The 21,754-nt window shown below is 40.6% G+C and overlaps 1 protein-coding gene across 3 annotated transcripts; it reads left to right on the top strand.

The window, feature by feature from the left end:
* The first annotated feature begins 8,878 nt into the window (after positions 1 to 8,878).
* zswim2 (zinc finger, SWIM-type containing 2) lies at positions 8,879 to 21,634 on the top strand. 3 transcript variants are annotated; one of them, XM_082136871.1, is made up of 11 exons: positions 8,879 to 9,197; positions 13,876 to 13,931; positions 14,009 to 14,085; positions 14,853 to 14,893; positions 15,044 to 15,260; positions 15,569 to 15,710; positions 18,701 to 18,813; positions 19,709 to 19,793; positions 20,013 to 20,095; positions 20,253 to 20,430; positions 20,658 to 21,634. In XM_082136871.1, the coding sequence occupies exons 4-11, from the start codon at positions 14,860 to 14,862 to the stop codon at positions 21,306 to 21,308; spliced, it is 1,503 nt and encodes a 500-aa protein (XP_081992997.1). In that variant the 5' UTR covers positions 8,879 to 9,197; positions 13,876 to 13,931; positions 14,009 to 14,085; positions 14,853 to 14,859; the 3' UTR covers positions 21,309 to 21,634. The 3 variants fall into 3 exon arrangements, with proteins under 3 accessions (XP_081992997.1, XP_081992996.1, XP_081992998.1); XM_082136870.1 differs by lacking the exon at positions 8,879 to 9,197 and having other exon boundaries at positions 13,564 to 13,931; XM_082136872.1 differs by lacking the exon at positions 8,879 to 9,197 and having other exon boundaries at positions 13,920 to 13,935.
* The last annotated feature ends 120 nt before the right edge of the window (positions 21,635 to 21,754 follow it).

Genomic DNA, 21,754 nt, shown 5'->3' with positions numbered 1-21,754 from the left:
ATTTCATGTGCTGATCGTTCTGCGAGAAGCCGATGCATCTCAAACAAGTCTGGTGTGTTTGTGTTTGGCGCTGCCGAACCTAGCGTTGCTGGGCAACATGATACGTATGCAGTGACGTAAGAAATAGCTCTGTTGTGGCTCTCTGGCCGGTGGAAACGCAAACCGGTTCGTCAGTCGAACCAACTCCGAACTGGCAATAGCTCTAGCTCTGAACCAGCACCCGGTTCTTGTTGGTGGAAAAGGGGTATCAGAGTCCAGCGATGCGTAGAGCTTCGCTGAAGTGATGAAAATCTGATTTCCAGCCTGTGAACCCTTCCTCTATACACGCTAGCCACACCCATTCTGGCGGGCTGTGACGCGTGAAGGGCGTCACGCAGGGCTCACCGATAGGCTGCTGCAGTTGCCGCAGGTCAGCCAATGAGCACGCTTATACAGCCTGCTATGGTCTGCTGGCTGCCGCACTGCGTTGACAATAAATACAAAATTAAGGATAATTTTTGGCTGATGACAAAAATAGATGACTTTACCCGTAGCGTAAGCAACTTACGCAATACGAGAGAACCTCTCGTAAGAGAACTTTACTTAATTTATACTTGTATGCTTTATGGCTGCAATATAAGTTGCAGGATTCCACATCTACAGAAAGGCCTACAGAAGAGTCTGCACAGACAGAGGAGACATAGGCCTACAGGTGGGCAGTGTATAGCCAACTTTTCCTTTTTATTTGTTGCATGAGGCATGTGTCTAATATCTCTTGTTGCAGGCACTTGACCACATGGCTTTTCTTTACTGAGAACAATTGAAATAAAACTCAAGGAACTAAGCATTTTTGTCTTTTATTAAACATTTAATGAAAAGTGTTTTTTTTTTGGCAATGTTGTGTAATATGGCACATGAAACAACGTCACAGGCCCTGTCAGGTGTGCAACCCTCAGACTTTTCCAACACAGTCTCACTCCCTACTCGTCAAATGTCTGACACATGGTCAAGGACCCCTGGCGTCAAGTTTCAACGAAAGAGGTGTACCCTTGATGTCGTTTTTCAGCAAACACCTTCACCGGTCCTGTTCGCGGGAGACCAGCAAGCAGGCCCCTCGTCACAAACTCGCGCCATTTTTTCCTGAGGTACACGACGAGCTGACCAAGGCGTGGCGCGCACCTTATTCAGCGCGTGTGGGAACTTCAGTTTCCGCAACGCTCTCCTCTGTGGACAGCGCGGCGGAAAAGGGCTATGAGTCGTTGCCGCCCCTCGAAGAGGCCGTGGCCGCTCATCTGTGCCCGAACACAGCTGCTAGCTGGCGAGCTAGAGCTGTTCACCCAAACAAACCCTGCCGATCCACGTCAGCCCTCGCTGGACGCGCGTATTCCGCCTCCGGTCAGGCTGCTTCGGCCCTGCACACGATGGCCGTGCTGCAAGTTTACCAGGCCAAGCTCCTCCAATCCATGGATGAGGCTGGCCCGGACCCCGAGGCCTTCCGCGATCTCCGAAGCGCCACGGACCTAGCTTTTCGTGCTACCAAGGCTACAGCACAGGCCATCGGGAGGAACATGGCGAGCTTGGTCGTGCTCAAGCGCCACCTCTGGCTTAATCTCACTGAGATTAAGGACACTAACAAAACGAGGTTCCTCGACACCCCTGTATCCAGCTCCGGCGGTGAAGGGGTTCTCTGAGAGGTACACGGAGGCACAGAAGGCGTCCCAGGCCATGCGACACTTCTTGCACTCAAGCTCAGCATCCAGCAGACCCAAGCCAGCACCGACTTCGCCTCATCCAGCCAAACCGGCGAAGCAGGTCTCTCAGCCCTGCCCTGCGGATGATACCCTCCGCCAGCCGTCATCTGCGAAACGCTTCCCGATGCCCCGGCGCCAGGGCCCGCGTCCCAGCGTTGCGTTGGATGCTGTGCCGCCGAAGTCGTCCTAGCACCAAAGGTAAAAAGAGAGGGCTCGTGTCTTGCGCTAGCCGGACCACCCTCGAAAAATCCTGCAAAACTTCCCACAGCTTGTACAGTCAGTCCAACACTCAGTATGTGCACAAATCACAATATAAGGGTATTAGGTCACCATATGTTAGGCGACCCACCCCAATCAGTGTGTCAAACCCTAGCCACACGGGTGCTGGCCTGGCAAGCCATCCCCGATGTGTCGAGTTGGGTCATAAACACTATAAAGCGAGGCTACTCGCTCCAATTCGCTCGCAGACCCCCGAAGTTTCAGAATCAGAATCAGAATCAGAAAGAGCTTTATTGCCAAGTGTGCTTGCACCCACAAGGAATTTTTCTTGGTACTGAAGCTTCCAGTGCACATATACAAATACAACAAGAAACATAGTAATACAAATTCTAAGAATAAAATATATAAAAAAAAATAAAAATAGTATAAAAGTAAAAAAGTAGGGTCACAGTTGGGTTTAGTCCGAATAAACATAAACAGATTATGAACATATTTACAGTATTTTGAGTAGTATGAATAATATAAATATAAATATCACCTGAGTTAGAGAATATTACACTAGACAGTGGGAGTCTAGTGCATGTTACAGATTATGAACATATTTACAGTATTTTGAGTAGTATGAATAATATATATATAAATATCACCTGAGTTAGAGAATATTGCACTAGACAGTGGGAGTATTGCACTTACAGGCATTTGCCTTGGGGGGCATGTTAAGTGTTCAGAAGGGAAATGGCCTGTGGAAAGAAACTGTTCCTGTGCCTGGATGTTCTTGTGGCCAGTGATCTGTGTCGCCGTCCTGACGGTAACAGTTCAAACAGGGGGTGTCCAGGGTGAGTGGAGTCTGTGATGATTTTACCTGCTCTCTTCCTCACTCTGGAAGAGTACAGGTCCTGGAGGGTTGGCAAGGGGGCACCAATAATCCTCTCTGCAGTCCGGACTGTCCGTTGTAGTCTCCTGATGTCCGATTTGGTAGCTGAACCAAACCAGACAGTGATGGAAGTGCTTAAAACAGACTCAATGACGGCTGAGTAGAACTGGATCAGCAGCTCCTGTGGCAGATTGAACTTCTTCAGCTGGCGAAGGAAGTACAGTCTCTGCTGGGCCTTTTTCACAATGGAGTCAATGTGATTTGCCCACTTCAGGTCCTGAGAGATGGTAGAGCCCAGGAACCTGAATGACTCCACTGCTTCCACAGTGCTGTTCATGATGGTGAGAGGGGGGAGTGCTGGGGATTTTCTCCTGAAGTCCACAATCATCTCCACTGTTTTGAGCGTGTTCAGCTCAAGGTTGTTATAGCTGCACCAGACAGCCAGCTGTTCAAACCCCAGTCTGTAAGCAGACTCGTCACCATTTTGGATGAGACAGATGACGGTGGTGTCGTCTGCAAATTTCAGGAGCTTGACAGAGGGGTCTTTAGAAGTGCAGTCATTAGTGTACAGGGAGAAGAGCAGTGGGGAGAGAACGCACCCTTGGGGGGCGCCAGTGCTGATGGTGAGGGTCCTGGATGTGAGCTTCCCCAGACTCACTCGCTGCTGTCGGTCCGTCAGGAAGCTGGAGATCCACTGACAGATTGAGGATGGCATGGAGAGCTGAGTCAGTTTGGCTGTGAGAAGATCAGGGATGATGGTATTGAAGGCCGAACTGAAGTCCACAAATAAGATCCGTGCATAAGTCCCAGGTCTGTCAAGATGTTGCAGGATATAATGCAGTCCCATGTTGACTGCATCATCCACAGACCTGTTTGCTCTGTAAGCAAACTGAAAGGGATCCAGCAGGGGTCCAGTGATTTCCTTCAGATAGGCCAACACCAGTCTTTCAAACGACTTCATGACCACAGACGTGAGAGCGACAGGTCTGTAGTCATTAAGTCCAGTGATTTTAGGTTTTTTGGGAACCGGAATGATAGTGGAGCGTTTGAAGCAGCAGGGAACTTCACACTGCTCCAATGATCTGTTGAAGATCTGCGTGAAGACTGGGGCCAGTTGGTCAGCGCAGGCTTTTAGACAAGCAGATGAGATGCCGTCTGGGCCTGAAGCTTTCCTAGTCTTCTGTTTTTTGAAGACTCGGCTCACGTCCTCCACACAGACCTTAAGCTCAGGTTGGATGGCAGAAGGGGGGAGGAGAGGGGTTGCAGGAGGTGATGGTGGATGTGTGAAGTGCACATCAGAGCGGGTGTGAGGTGTGAGTCTGGGCTTCTCAAACCTGCAATAGAATGCATTGAGAGTGTCAGCCAGTTGTTGATTCTCCACAGATGGGGGGGGATGGTGATTTGTAGTTGGTGATGTTCCTCAGGCCTCTCCAGACTGATGCCGGGTTGTTGGCTGAAAACTGGTTTTTCAGCTTTTCAGAGTAGCTTCTTTTAGCAACTCTGATCTCCTTTGTCAGTCTGTTTCTGGCCTGGTTATACAATATTTTATCCCCACTTCTGTAAGCATCCTCTTTGGCATGACGAAGCTGTTTGAGTTTCCCAGTAAACCATGGTTTATCATTAGTGAATGATAAGAATGTCCTGGTAGGAATGCATGTATCCTCACAGAAACTGATATATGATGTTACAGTATCTGTGAGCTCATCCAGATCGGTGGCTGCAGCTCCAAAAACAGTCCAATCAGTGCAATCGAAGCAGGCCTGTAGATCCTGCTCTGCTTCCTTGGTCCATTCAGGCGGTTATCGAGACTTCAGTGAGAAGCAACATGGGTCACGTGCTTCGCGCCAAAGTGCAGAATTTATTAGCAAAAGGGGCGATAGAGCTAATCCCCCCTGCGTTAAAACACTCGGGTTTCTACAGCCGCCATTTTCTAATTCCGAAGAAAGACGGCGGTCTCAGACCCATACTAGATTTGAGACATTTGAACAAGGCTCTCATGAGACGGCCATTCAAAATGTTGACTATCAAACACATCCTCGCGCAAGTTCGCCCGGGGGATTGGTTTGTCACAATGGATCTGAAAGACGCATACTTTCATATTCAGATAAACCCTCGTCACAGGCCATTCTTGAGATTCGTCTTCGAGGGTCAGGCTTATCAATACACCGTTCTGCCATTCGGTCTATCGCTAGCACCCCGTACATTCACGAAGTGTATGGATGCAGCGCTTTCTCCCCTGAGACATCAGGGAGTGCGCGTACTGAATTATCTCGGCGACTGGCTGGTGCTGGCACAGTCGAGAACCGAGCTACTGGCTCACAGAGATTTGATTCTCGGCCATTTGCAATGCCTGGGTCTCACAATCAATGTTACCAAGAGCAAACTGCCCCCCAGCCATAGTGTGGTCTTTCTGGGCACAGTTTTAGACTCTGTGACAATGACAGCGCGGCTTAGACAAGAGCGCGCGCTCGCGGTGCAGAAGCTACCAGCCTCGTTCGCGCGCCCCAAAGAAAATTCAGAAACTTCTCAGCCTCATGGCAGCAGCATCGTCAGTACTCCGTATGGGATTACTGCGCATGCGTCCGCTGCAGCACTGGCTGAAACGCCGTGTGCCAACCCATGCATGGCAGTCAGGCAGCCTGCGCATCATGGTGAATCACGGTTGGTTGAGAGCCCTGATTTCCTGGCGGGTGCAGAGCTGGTACCTCGAGGGTGTGACCATGGGAGTAGTTTCCAGGAGGAAAGTGGTGTTTACAGACGTTCCAACCTGGGTTGGGGAGCGTTGCACGAGAGCAAGCCTGCCTCCGGCCTCTGGTCGAGCACGGAGCAGAGCTTAGATATCAACTGTCTGGAAATGAAAGCAGTTGGTTTGGCCCTGAAAGCATTTCTGTCAAACATAAAGGGTCACCACGTCTTAGTCCGCACGGACAGCATGTCGGTGGTGGCCTACATAAATCGCCAAGGTGGCATCAGGTCAGGCAACCTGTATGCTATGGCGAGAGACCTCCTCTTATGGGCACAGACCAATCTGAGCACTCTGAGAGCAACGTTCAGAATCTGGGCACGGATATGCTCTCACGGGGCAACACTCCCCTAGGCGAGTGGTCCCTGAACTCACAGACGGTCAGTCTGATTTGGAGTGTGTTCGGAGAGGCCGAAATCGACCTTTTTGCCTCGAGAACCAACACCCAATGCACAGTGTGCTTCTCGAAGAGCAGGGACACGCTGGCCCGTCCCTGGCCCAACCACCCCCTTTATGCTTTTCCCCCTGTCTCGATGATTCCACAAGTCATCAAACGGGTCAGGGAGAGCAGATGCCCAGTCCTTCTGGTGGCCCCTCTCTGGAAACCCAGGCATGCTCTGGTGGCTGGCCAATCAGTAGGAAGAAATGACCTGGTGGTACGGTTTCTAAAAGGTGCTAGGAGGATAAACCCCTCCAGATGGTATGATTAAGGCCCGACGGTGTCCGGTCTTGTCTAAAATGTTACTGTGCACAATCACATACACATATATAAAACCCGCTTTTGCTGGTTATTCTTTCCCATACTAATAGTCCCGATGGTTCTGGTGTTATTAGTATATTATGTTGGTTTCATTACTGACGTATATTATTCTAGACCCAACGGTGTCCGGTCTGTTATATATATATATATATATATATATATATATATATATATATACTGGGTTTTCTGGCTTGTTCTGTGAGCTCAGGGGTCTGAGTTCAGTGGCAACCAGTTACTTATTCCCTCTTATACTCGTTCCCTCTCTCAGGGAACTGAGGTTACGATAGTAACCGAGTAGTTTTCTCGTTTTCATATGTGAAAGCAAAAATAAATGAACATTAAAAAATTTAAAGTGTTAACTATACTAGACACGTAAAATATAGCTATAGAGTGTAGCTTGTTTTGCTTTATTTTGCAAGATGACATAAATTAGTAGTAATAATAAGTGTAAAGGAAAAGACCAGCCTTTAACAATAAGCTTTACAATAAGCTCCTGTGTGCTTTTAACAGCGTCTCTGTCAACTAATGATGATTAAACTGCATATTATTCTTTAAAAACCATTTGTTTACTAGAGGAACAGATATGACAGAGAATATTAGGTTAAGCGCCATTGGAGTTGAACAGTGACCAGTCAGACAGAGACTTGTATCGCCATCAAGCGGTGATACGCATAGATATCATATATAAAGGCTAGGGCTAGGGCTGCGTCTGAAATCGCGTACTATGTGAGTAGGTACTACATTTAAATTAGAACGTACTTCGCGACCGTTAAAAAAGTACGTTCTATATGAATACCGTTAGTATGAATGGAGTCCGGACATACTACATGCGCCATGTTCTTATTGTCACGTAACATGCGCGGTAGGGGTGGGCGGATCGATCCTGAAGTATGGATACTTCAATACTGACGTGGTATCGAAAAGGATCGATCCTCACATAAAAATATCGATCCAAATATGTGTTTTTTTACCAGTAATTTTTTTATTAATTTAGCGTAAAAAGCGAATGTTAGCGGATAATTGTGTAGGATAGAACTTTTTCTCCTAGTCATCTGGATACAAGACGAAACCAATCAATCACAGAGAGCGTTCGATGCTGGTGCTTCGCTGAGCTCACCTATGGAGCTCACAGGACCAGTGCGTTTGGGAAACGAAGCCTTGCTTAGATGACAGAGAAACAATCGGGAGTTATTTCGCAATAAACAAACCAAAAGTGTACATAATGGTTCAAAATGTTGACGTCAGTAAGATTTTTAAAATTAAATTAATATTTTTATTCAACAAGGATCGATGCATTAAATTGATCAAAAGTGACAGTCAAGGGTTTTACACTGTTAAAAAAATTAAATAAAATCTACTTCATAAATGCTGTTCTTTCAACTTTGTTCATCAAATAATTCTGCATAAAATGTATCATAGTTTCCACAAAAATATGAAACTGTTTTCAACATTGATAATAATAAGAAATGTTTCCTGAGCAGCAAATCAGCATATTAAAATGAATTATCATCATGACTGGAGTAATGATGCCGAAAAATTCAGCTTTGATCACATGAATAAATTACAGTTTACTATGACATAGAAAACCTATGTTAAACTGTAATATTACAGTTTTTACTGTATTTTTGATCAAATAAATGCAGAAGAGAAATAAAAATCTTACAGACCCCACACTTTTGCAGTAGACTAGTACTAGTAGGCTAGTAATATAATTAGGGTAGTTTTGTAAAAGTCACTGACTAATTACAGGCGAGTTGAGAGCACAAATCACAAAATATTTAGTAGTCATTAAAACGTATTCAGATTTAGCATATTAATGATGCATTCACCTCATAAATCATGACACACTGCTCTAGCACAGGAAAGTGCATACAAGTTCAAGTGCATGCTTTTAAAATGAAAAAGTATTGGTATCGGAATCGATCGGTGATACTGGCCCTGTATTTACTTGGTATCGGATCGATACCGAAATTTGCAGTATCGCCCACCACTAATGCGCGGTCACATCAGCGCGAAAATTTAAAGAGCCCGTTCCACTGACTGCAATGTTTTTAGTTCTTCTTTCCGCTTTCGTCTGCGTTTTTACGTCGTTCGTGCTCACAATTCAGAGTCGTCGGTCAGTTGCTCGCACACACACACACACACACACACACACCTGTGAACAATGGCAGATGTTGATTTTTGGTAAGGAAAAAGTAATTTATTTGCTTGTGATATTACCATCAATGAATGAATCAATAGTATATGTGTGTTTATCTCTGTTGATTCATTCATGGATGGCAATATCACAGTGTGTGTGTGTGTGTGTGTGTGTATATAAATAATATACAAAAATAAAGCAAATACATTTTAAAGGTGTCTGGAGTGTGTAGGTATTTCTCTTCAGTGCAGCACTCATATTTTTAAGATATACCTGCAATTTGCTTGTTTCAAAAAACATCTGGAATCTGCCACAAAATAAGTGCACACACAACACCCTTTAAAAAGATGAATTACTCAATGCCACATATTAAACACTTCACAACTGACAATCTAACTAGGCTACTGTAAATCCCTGGGAATTAAGTGTTTTTGTAATAAAACTTGCTAAAACAGCATTACAAAATGAACTTACTAACAAATAAATGGAAAGAGAGTGTGAAACATTTGTTTTCTTTAGCAATTTTTTTTAGCAATTTTTTCTAAAAGCTGAAGGAATCTTTCCTCTCTCTCGTCGCTCTTTCTTTTCTTTCCTCCCTTTCATTAGCCACTCCCCACTCTATAAGAACACAGGTGTGTTCATCAGCCCCCTGCAAAATCAACACAGAATTTAACATTAGTGATGACCATGGTCAATCTATTATTATATTAATATTACATGGACAAGTTGAGGTACGTTACTTGAAACAGTAGCTTGCTACGTAGCCAACACATAGGCCTATTACATATCAACACTGGTAAAGGAGAAATAAAAACGTTGTAAAATAAAAAATAAAAATAAAAGTTTTGTAACTCTCTCATTTAACTGAGAAACAACGTCGTTGTTAACTGTGTTAACTAGCTGACAGGCATTATAGCTCGTTCTGTTCGGTAATAATAATAATGATAAAATTGTCATTTTGCAGCCAATTCACAAACTTGTAAGGATGGCTGAAGCGAAACAGTCGTTCCGAAGCTTTGCGAGATCCCGAAGCGCAGATGTGTCGAAACACTGATCCGAAGCGTGATTCGAAACACCCATGTCACGTGACTATGACCAAACGAAGCCTCGAAGTGTTTCACTAAGTGTTTCATCAGGTGTGGTCCGCCGAATCAGCGTTTGATTGACACGGTCGGGAACAGACCACACAATCGCGCATCTGTATAAAAGTGAAATAAACGCATTTTGACCTCGTGGGTTTTTGTGAGAGGAGTTTGATTTTGAGATAGCGGATTTTTGGTGATATAGTGACATAGTGCGATTTGATTAGTTATAGGCAATTTAGACTTACATTTAAATTTACACAACACATTGACTGATAGGCTAGAGACAGACAGAGTATACATATAGTGACACATTAATAGATACATAGATATATATAGACAGCTAGATTAATAGATAGATACATATATAGAAGATTACAGATACATATATAAATACATATATTATAGATCGATACATATATAGATACATAGATTATAGATACATATCTAGATACATATATCGATTCATATATAGATAGATTTGGATAGATAGATAAAATGGAGGCTCCCCAGAAGAGATGCCGTACATCAGTGGTGTGGGAGCATTTCCATTTAGAAACCCCAAATAAAGTGAGATGTGTGTATTGTGATCGGCAGCTAGCCTACTGCAACAATACATCATCCATGATGCGCCATTTGACAAGCAACAAGTGTCCCTTGTGAGAGGATTTTTTCAAAGGCTGGAGAAATTATCTGTAAAAAAAGAAGTAGGCTAAGTCCTTCCACAGCAGAGAAATTAATATTTTTGAATAAAAATCTCTAAAAAAGTGAGACATTGTGGCTTGATTTCTTTTATTAATATTCATTTTTCATGACCAAAATAACATTATGCACAGTGAGGAGCCTATAGGTTACAAGCTTCACATATTAGAACATTATAATAATAAAAAAAAAACACATTTTTTTAATGGCTCGTCAAGGTTGTTTCAGATCAACACCTGCAAGTGACCACTAGGTGTCACCGTTGAGACAGGTGTCGGATTGATTCGAAGCCTCGAAACAATATGGCACATTTGGTTCAACTGTTTCATTGGTTCACGAGGCCTCGATTTTGCCATCACTACAAACTTGTACCCTCGATTTACATTATTTAAACTTTTAACAAGTCAATCGTTTACTTATATGATGTTAAACGAATACAATTTAACCTCAAATAATAAAAAAAAGTGTTTTGTAAAGTACTTACACTTGAAAACAGCCGCGTTTCCGTTTTCCGCCATTTTCAAATAGGCTATAACGACCATAGACATAATATAGATAGACGCCCTATCGACCGCTACTGCCTACTGGCGCGGGCGAGCCGTGGGACCGCCATCTTAGACCGGTCACCCGCTCCACTCAGTGTAATCTGAATGGCAGGTGCAATGAGCTGTCAGCGCATTTAATTAATCATACCTCACTGAATACCGAACTGATTTTCATGCGGGTTTTTTTTGCTGCAAAGGTCATTCATGTAGCTATTATACAGGACACATGGTTCGGCATATTTTAATATTCATAGTAGGCTTAACATTAATATAATATTCTGATTTAAGATATAAAGTGACCAGACGTCCAAAATCAAAATATGTGATGTAGAATATAAGGTATTTTATAAATCACACACTATAAATATGATAAAGAAGCAGAAACAGATAGTTGCAGTAAAGTAAGATATTTTAATAAGTTGAAGAAACGTGTGTGTTTTACATTTACATTGCATCCTGATATCACTTGCGCAAACACAAATAACCTATATATAAAACAGTTATGTCCGGTCGAAAAATGTATGAATTAACTTCAGATTGGATTGCGCTAAAAGTAAGTTTCGTGCCTCTTACAAGTGCTTTCGAACTTCTTTCTGATCTGAATGGTATGTGGAAAACACTTGCGTTGAGGGAGCCAGAAAACACTTGTGGAAGACTTCTCCTAGTGTCCAGAACGCAACTGAATGCCTTTTCGTCTCAATACTGGAAAAACCACAGAAAACTACTTTTAAACACGAAATTACTTGATTTACAGAGGGTCTATTCGCACGTCTCGTCTATTAATATAAACGTTACCTGAGGTAATTTTCCTGGACCTTTTTACAGAAGGTAAAAGTCGCCGTAATCTTTACTGACATTGTCCGAAATGATTACTGAGATGCACATTCGGACGGGACTAAAATAACCGAGAAGCTCTTGTAATTATTACTTTACCCCACCTCTCCATGTCAGGTGAACACCGGCTGGTGCAGTAAACATTGCCTAGCTAACGTTAGCTGGCTACGATTTCAGTATAGTAATATCAAAGATCCTTGCTCCTTCTCAATTATCTGGTAATATTCTATTCACAAAATACAACCAATAGTACGGTAATGTTAAAAGTAATCCCCCGGGCCATATTTGCGTTGGTCCGCCGATTAGAACAGGAAAATACTCCACAGTGCTCTAGCATCTTCACTGCTGCCACGCAACGAAACTAGGAACACGACCGGTTTAAGATGGCGTCCGCATTTCTCAGTGCCCAGCGGCCAATAGGGCATCTAGTCTCTATATAATATCTATGATAACGACGACAATTCCTCTCCCGTGGCATATGGGATAGTAAAGTGTCCATCATATGCGCACTTCAGAATCTCGCCGGATGTAGTAGGTCATCCGGGTACTTATCGCCTACTGTTTTTCGAATTTGATTTCGGACATACTACTCTGCTCGCGTACTGTTTTTCGCATACTATATAGTAGGGAAGTATTCGATTTCGGACGCAGCCTAGATGTCTCGTGCGTGCTGCTGGCCAATGGAGGTCGACGTCCGCACGTGGCGGCCATCTTATCACAGGGCGCTCGCTCACTCGTTTAATGGTGCATGTACTTTTAAATAACTATAACTTGCTCAATTTTCTACCGATTTTCAAACGGTTTGGTTTGTTATAAACGTCAGAGATGTAGTTATGACACTGCATACATACACTGCATACATATGAATAATTATAACATGCATGTTCAAGCATTCGGAATTATAGCCACGTTAATAACGTTTGTAAGAAACCAAACCGTTTGTAAATCCGTCAAGATTTCAGCGAGATAAGAGGATTTGTGTGCATGCTGATCACTCCACCCTTCACAGCTTCACTGTGACAACATGGCCGAACGGTGATGCCGGAAGTGACGGCGCCATAAGACATCTAGCGTTTATATGTGATATCTATGGTGATACCAGAGCCCGTCTACGGAGAGCCTGCCCACTCCCTATTAAGTCCTATTGTACCGAATTTTGGTTGTAGTTCCACCAGAGTTCCACTGGGGGCGCTCGCCATGAGTGCAAAATGAATGGGAGTCTATGGGGCTAGACGGCTAAATTTGTCTCTTTCACCCGATTGCCGTTGAGAAATCTCAGATTTGATTGTAGGTTTTGCAAGTTCAACATGGGTTATAGGTCGAAAGTTGAATGAACAAGTACTTATGTCCTTTCGATTTCTTACAGGTTGAGTTGTTGTTGCCCATAACACGCTAGCATTCTGCTAATGAACGCTGATTGGTCAGTGAAGGGCTGATTACGACCAGAGATACAGCTTGATGGCATCGTGGCATCCGAAGCGGGACCAGAAACAAACAAAACAAAAACTCTTCTAGCACTTGTATTTACCTGTGACAGCTGTGTTGTCGATGCCTCGCGAGAAAAGAAAGTGCAGAGCGCGAAGCACCAAAGTGACTGAAGGATTGCCGTAAAGCAGTATCTCTGGTCGTACGATGTGTATGACGTCATTGACACTTTAAAAGACTTTTTAAAGCAAATAAGTGACTAAAAAAAATCTAACACCCAGCAATGTGTAATTTCTTTGCATCCCCTTTCGAAAACAACATTCAAATTACTCGACAAAAAATTATATCCTGAGAAAAGTGGATTTTGAGAGCAATATCTCCATAGACCTCCATTCATTCTGCACTCGTCCTGTGAGCGCCCTCATATGGAATCAGAGTGGAACTGCAACCAGTTCAGAAGCCGGAAGTGTACTGAGAGTGAAACTTCTCGCCATATTAGACATTCTCTGGTGATACGTATCATCTACTGTTTATAAGCTTGTTGCTATAGAAACATCAGATTCAACGTAGCAACACCGGATTCAAGATCGCGCTTCTAATATAAAAGTTTCAGAGTGCCAGCCAACGTGTTCATATTACGAATTTATGATACGTCTAGAGTCTTAATTATTCATGGAAAAAGTTCGCTAATAATATAAGCGCATTTTTTAACGAAATTGATTTAATAATGTTCCAGAAAACAATGTGGAGGAAAGCAGTGAGTGATGCGGTCATCTCACACCAACATCGAGCACTGAACACTACTATTTTCATCCTCAAAGAATTTGGGCCGATTGGATTTCTACTGAAAGAGGAGGGGGGTAGCAAAAATTATAAAGTAGGTTTGTACTGATTTTTGTTTCATACATTTTTAGTATATTTTGTGCAATTTAATAATGTTATTTCATATCTAAGGTGTGCTTGGGAGATCCACACACGTGTACCTGCCCTACCTTCCAGAAAGAGAAAGATCTTTGCACACACATCTGCTGGTAAATAAATGCTTGGGGTTGAAAAGTGTTTCTTCAACAATGGGCACTTTTACCCTGTGGACATTGAGAAAGTAAACTATTTGTTAAAACACACTTTTAACATTCTGTCACATGCTAGTTTAATTTGTTTACTAAGAAATTCCAACATTTATCTCATAAGAATTTTTATCATTCACGAAACATTTCCACTACAGTGACAGTCATTTCCACCACAACTGAAATGATGGTTTGCAACTTTGCATTGTACTAGAAATTACATTTTAAACAACTTCGTTTTGCTAAAGCGAACAGTTAGCTTTTATGTAACTTAAGTACACACAATTACTAATATTTTCACACTATGCATAACTTGACAGCTTGATTAGAAAAAATATTCTGGACACAATGAAAAATATTCATATTTCATCACACATCACGTCTCATATTTTATATCCACCATGCTTTTCACTGTCGACTCCTTAGTAACTTTTAATTTAAAATAATTATAAAAAAATATTCTCACAATACATATTGAAATGGTATATTATTGTTTCTTTAGTTTAGATCGATAGATTGTTTAAAATTATGAAATTTGAAATGAAAGTCAAGGAGACAACAACAAATACATGAAACATCTATACATGAAAGGCCTTCATAATATGAAATTAAATTGGTTAGTTTTAATAAGAATCAACCCCTTGGACAGAAAAGTGCTCATTGTTGAAGAATCACATACACCGTTTGCATGTTGAGACATAATCTTACCTTACATCAACATTTTATTTTAGGATTTTAATGCGTAAATTCCGACTACCAGGAGATCACGAATGTAAGTAGACCATTTTTTCCCCCAAAGTGTTATCACTCAATGCAACCCTTTCCAGTAAGATCCTCCAAACAGTTGTACATAAAGGCACATAGGACTTGAACATTAATGTTTGAGCTATAACTGTCTGTCTGGTCACTTGTTCTGTTTCAGACTGTTTTCAGTACGGTCTTAAGGAGAGACAAATCCTAGAGTTGTTGCAAGGGCTTGATGTGACCAAAACTACATCCCCTAATGAAAGGGAGAACTCAGCAGACCTTTCATGTCCTGAGCCAAGTGAGGAAGATGGAGGAATCAGACAGAAAGATGATATATGTCCAATCTGTCAAGAAGAACTTTTGCTGAAAAAATTGCCTGTGACCTATTGCAAGTAAGAGGTTATTTAATCCAGAAATCAAGATTATTCAGGAAATTAAGTGGATACTTTCTAAATATATTTATGAATTTCATGGTAAATACTGTATATTAACTATGAAGTGAATATGTTTTATTGATGAAACTTTTGAAATCAATGAATTTAACATAAAAATGTATCATTAATATTGTTTCCATCTTTAAAGCCAAATGCATCACATTTTTCCATTTAAACCCAAAAAGCTAGTAGTGATCCTTACTGACACGCAATTTCTATGTTGCGGTTTGTGACTGGTTGCGTTGTAATTATGCGTCATTGTAAAGGTTCAGCTGTGGAAACAACATCCACATTTCCTGTATGAAGGTATGGGCTGATCACCAAACAAAGAGAGACCCATGTGCTTTACCCATTAAGTGTCCACTCTGTAGAGAAGACTTCGGCACTTTTAAGCAGCTAATTGAACAGGTACATCATTATAAGACCCAGTCACTTAAATAACTCATTACTATCTATTGTTTAAAGCTGCAGACCGTAGTTTTTCCCCATTGTCGCCATCTCTGTTCGAAATCTGCAATTGCAGTTATTTGCGGAATTGCACGGCACAGCGCAAATTAATCCACTGTTTTGAGGAGAATGTGCGGCTGTCAGTCACCGCGCCGGTGTGGACACTGTAATTCGGAATCACAGATTCTACTTTTTGGAAGTATGACCAACATAAGAATTTTCACCAGAAAATGTCATCTGAACAAGTCAGTAACATCCACTTTTGTTCTGACCGAAAAAGCATTGCTACGGAGCCCGGGAAGTCACCTGTGGGGAAAAAAACAAACAATCCGTGGCGAAGGTTTTGCAGTCCGTCCGCTCAGTTTATAAACCGTACTCACGAATTCTCAAACTGTTCCCTCGGTTTAACAAATCGTGCCCACGGATTAATAAACCGTACCCACGAGTTTCAAAACCGCGCTCTCAGATTTGTAAACCGTGCCTTCAGTTTTTGCAATCTGTACCCACAAATTCATAAACCGTGCCCACGCTTTCACAATCCGTTCCCACGGGTTTGTAAACTGTACTCACGGATTTGTGGCTCACTCTCATTTTAGAAGGAATCTTACTGTATATTGTTTTATTGTGGAATAAGTGGAATACATCAAATTGTCTTAACTGCGTCTGCATGCTTAAAGTGATTCTCAATTGTAGCGGGTATGGGTGGAATATACGATTTAATATGAATGACGTGCATCAAAATCTTTTGTTTGTTTGTGATAATCTTAGCAATTTATTATTATTTTCTAACCTGTATTATAACTGATATTTGACGAATTGCTTTGTTAATTTTTTTTGTGAGTTTTGGACAAAAGCGTCTTCTAAATATGTAGCTTAAAATGTAATAATAATAATAATTAATAATAATAATTATTATTATTAGAGTTATAAATTAACTATAAACGAGTTCACTTAGTAATACAGTAATATGTTTGTCATCAAATAATTTATCAATGCTTTATTATTATAGGCTATAACCTAACCTTTTACAGTTTTGGATAAAATAGGCCTACATTTTTTGCATAATTTTTGCTTAAAAATAAAGCATTCATAAATTATTTTATGATAAACATATTACTGTCTTAAGTGAACACATTTATAGTTATTAACTCAAATAATAATAAATTATTATAATAATTATTACATTTTAGGCTACATATTTAGAAGACGCTTTTGTCCAAAACTCACAAAAAAAATTAACAAAGCAATTCGTCAAATATCAGTCATAAAACAGGTTAGAAAATAATAATAAAGTGCTAAGATTACCACAAATAAACAAGATTTTGATGCACGTCATTCATATTAAATCGTATATTCCACCCATACCCGCTACAATTGAGAATCACTTTAAGCATGCTGATGCAGTAAAAGACAATTTGATGTTTTCCATTTAATATTCAATAAAACAATATACCATAAGATTCGTTAACAACATGTTCTTCTAAAATGAGAGTGTACGGAGCCACAAATCCGTGAGTAGGCCTACAGTTTACAAACCCGTGGGAACGGATTGTGAAAGCGTGGGCACGGTTTATGAATTTGTGGGTACAGATTGCAAAAACTGAAGACACGGTTTACAAATCTGAGAGCGTGGATTAGAAACTCGTGGGTACGGTTTATTAATCTGTGGGCACGATTTGTTAAACCGAGGGAACAGTTTGAGAATTCGTGAGTACGGTTTATAAACTGAGTGTCACGTTACGCTAAATAGAACCCAAGCGCAGACAGTAACTTTCACAAAACACGGTTTATTTACAACCGGAAACAAAGACCCACGATGGGGCAAACAAACAATAACTAGACTTGACAATAAAACGGAACTGGAACATTCACAGATAGACCACAATACTCACAGAACCGAATGTTAACAAGACGAACCAGCACCGAGGAACAACCACCGAGAGCTTACATAGAACACATAATTACAAAGGTACAGGTGACACTGATGAACATCAATACTAACGAGGAAACAAGGGATGTGGTAAGGACACATGATCACAATGAATCACAGGTGACGCTAATACAACATTAACAACATGGAAACGAGGCAAAACACAAGACAATGCAAACACATAGTCAAAACAACCGGCCATGTGTTTGCACACAAAACAAGAGACAAATACATGACACTGAGCGGACGGATTGCAAAACCGTCGCCACAGATTGTTTTTTTCCCCCCCACAGCGGGTGACTTCCCGGGCTCCTACATTGCAGTAAATCGCGCTGATTAAATCTAATCAAACCACGTCAAACCATGCAAATTATACTTTGTTCTCAAATTGTTAATGTTAACAACATCATACTACAAATGACTACATTTAATGCCCTTCCGATATTTATCCTCGTTTTCGCATGGGCCCGGTTGCTGTCTCTTTTTTTCTGTAGCCACTCCGAAGTCTTTTGCGTTTTACAACGTGGGAATCTCCAGTTGTTGTTTGAACCTTTCTGGATCCGCCATCAAATTGATAAGTTTAATTATATCAAGTGCTGTGAGAAAAGGCTATAAATCTCCACCTATAACATCCTCACACGCGATATAGCCTACTAGCCGAGACTCCTTCTTTAAGTGTACAGATGTGACGTAATGTCGCAAAGACATTTACTTGTAATGTAATTTAATCCTTCTTTATGTGTACAGATGTGACGTAATGACGCAAAGACATTTACTTGTAATGTAATTTAATTTTAAATTTTACTTAAAATTTCCCGCGGAAATCCACCAGTACCATTAGAATTAAAAACATTATTACAAGCTTACCGTTTAGAATCGAGCTAAGGCAAGCAGATAGTTTTGAACACTGGCTGGTTATGTACTTGTCAAACATTTATTTTGGATAATGTTTAATCCAAAAAAGTTACGGACTGCAGCTTTAAGCTTAAATCATCTTGGGTTTAACTATTATTTTTGACAGGTGAAAAATGCAGGGGAACTGTTAACCTACTATGAGAGGGACTGTCTGGACAAACATCTGGGTGTTATGTGTAACATCTGCAGGGCCTGTCCAATCATCGGCAAATGTTTCAAGTAAGCAACCATTACATAGCATTGAAAAATCAGTGCAGACTTAAAACACTAAAGTCTGAGGTTGGTAGGATTTTTTAAACGTTTTTAAAAGAAGTCTGTTATGCTAGAAGGATGCATTTATTTGATCAAAAATACAATTAAAAACTGTATTGATGTTAAATATTATTACCATTTAAAATAACTGTCCTTTTTTAATATATTTAAATTTTTTATTAATTTCTGCGATGAGAAATCTGAATTTTTTATCAGCCATTACTCCATTCTTCAGTGTCACACGGTCCTTCAGAAATCATTGTATGTTGCTCAAGTAACATTTTAATTTATTATTATTATTTTATTATAATCATTCTTGTGTTATATTATTACATTCTTGGGTTACACTTTATTTTAAGGTGATATAGTCAAATAAGTACTGAGTAATATTATTTAACTACATGTACTTACTATTAAGTGACTTTAGGGTTTGGTTTTGGGTTAGTTACCTGTAATTATGAATAATTTACTGTTATTATAATAGCAAGTACATGTAGTAACGTGTAACTACGTCACCTTAAAATAAAGTGTTTCCTATTTTTGTATTATAGTATTCTTGTGCAAACCGTGATACATTTTTACAGGATACTTTGATAAATAGAAAGTTCTTCAAAAGAATAGATTTATTTGAAATAGAATTTTGTATTTCTATCAAATTTGCATCAATGTAAAAGTCATTACTGTCACTTTTGATCAATTTAATGCATCCTTGGGGAATAAACGTATTATTATACTTTAATAGTTACGTTTCAATGTATATATATATTTTTAAACTTTTGTACAGTAATGTATTTATCCTGATTCTGTCTAATGCTAGATTCTGTGTCATATGCAGCGTCTTACGTCTGATGTTCATTCACAGGTGCACAGAGTGCAGTTATTTCCACCTGTGTGAGGACTGCTTTAAGAGAAGAGTCCATCCAAAACATTACTTCATAGTTCGAATGGTGAGTTTTTGTACAAGGTTTGTGTTTCACATGACATGTGAAATATGATGATGCCATTCATAACTGCAGAAAGTAGTTATTTGTAGCATCAATTAGAAAATAGCTTACATATTGCACTTGCAGACAGGTGCGTCTCAATCAGCACTCTAGCTCCCTAGGTCGTGAATCAGTATATCAGGTTAACAAAATAGTCTTCCTTTTTTCCTTATAATTGTGCAGAAAAGATGTCAGCCATGGCAGACAGCAGGACCTCACGACTCTGAAGAAACACAGAAAATGGAAAACCATTTAATGGGTAGCAGGTTCGTCTGCCCATTCATGGCTTCTGTCCAGTTCTTTTATTTTGAATTGCTAACCGAATTTCTATGCATATACAGTATATATATATATATATATATATATATATAATTTCTATATATCTGAATTTAACCTGACACATTGCTCTATTTTACTTTACAGCCCCAGCAGCATGTCTGGTGTGACATGTGATATAGTCCCAAACTATGTAATAAAAAGTTTGCCGATGATAAGGGTTCGGAAAGAGTCCAGATTTCTGTATCCAGGTGCTCAATGTAGAATCTGCCTCTCAAGATTTCAACTGGGTCAGCATGTCAGAACCCTTCCCTGCAAACACAAGGTAACACATTTTCAAGTTCAGCTCATTTAAGGTGGGTTGAATGCTGATAAAGCTGGCCATTAGGAACTAATTTTAATGACATTTTTTCTACAAAATTACACACACTCATGTCTTTCCAAACTCGTATGACTTTCTTATAAATAAGACAAACTATTAGCTAAATAATTTTACAAAGTGCAAGATAATTATTATCTATTTTTCTCTCTTTCCTGAACCTGCTGAACCAGTTCCATACTGGCTGTATTGATCCAGTGCTCAGAAAGTCTAACTGCTGCCCACTGGACTGGCATGTCATCTACAATCCTCTTACATGGAGTCCTCGAAGTGGCAGAACAGAAAGATCTCTGGCTCCATCTAGTGATGTTCAGAGGAAGCGTACCGATGAACAGCTCTCTGAGTTCTTTCTACCTGGTATTGGTTTGCAGGTAAAGAAAGGTAGTGCTCCATCTCTGATGAGAACAGTGACATCTGAACCATCTGTGTACAGTCCTTCCTCAGTGGATTCACTCACTCAGGGGTTTCGGGGCCTCTGCATCAATAGTTCCCACATAGAACCATATAGGCCTACCAGAATGTCCACCATGAAACACAATCATACAAAAGAAAAGAGTTCTCTTCATAGGAGCTTTTCAGGAGCCAAAGCTGCACCGGCTGAGAGGAGAGGATCCTTTCCAAATAGTCCCTCAACAGTTAGCCTAACTTTAAAAGTCCAGTCAGCATTGCCCAGAACACAGAATGACCAGCAAAGACTCATTGTGGGCATTAATGGGCCATTTATCATGACACCAGCTTACGGCAGGATCAGACCACTGAGGAAAGATCCCTTAAGACAGAGACCTAGGGCAGACAGGCTGGATATGAAGGATCTTCATCTCTAGATGACAATCAGTCATGTCAAAACTATACTTATGAGAAAACAAGAGCAAAGTGAATTGGTATGCAATTAAAAAATAATGGTAGTATGTTGCTCCATGGGTGTTAAGAATAGCACTACTGGGTAGCAAGAAATCCAAAGCGCTCACATGTGTAATATTAAAAAGCTTTTATTAAACTACGGCTAAAAACAGAGAAGCACCCAGAGGGAGGCTCAGGTGTCCGTTTTTAATTTTATAGCTATAGTTTTAGTATGGGCTTTTTAATATATTATAGTCCACATGAGTGCCTTAAACTTCATGTTTAATAAAATCAAGAATGTTCTGATTAAGTATGTTTGGATTTCTTGTGTTTAGTTGAACAGTCATTGAATTACAGAATCCTTCAATCCTCGACCTCTGCTGAAAACAGGCAAAGATTTCAGATAAATCCTAACTTGAAAAATTAGCCA

Source organism: Leuciscus leuciscus (assembly GCF_965113295.1).
Source record: "Leuciscus leuciscus genome assembly, chromosome: 14".
NCBI lineage: Eukaryota > Metazoa > Chordata > Actinopteri > Cypriniformes > Leuciscidae > Leuciscus > Leuciscus leuciscus.
Note: the sequence above shows the minus strand (reverse complement) of the source record. Positions and strands in the feature narration are given on the sequence as shown.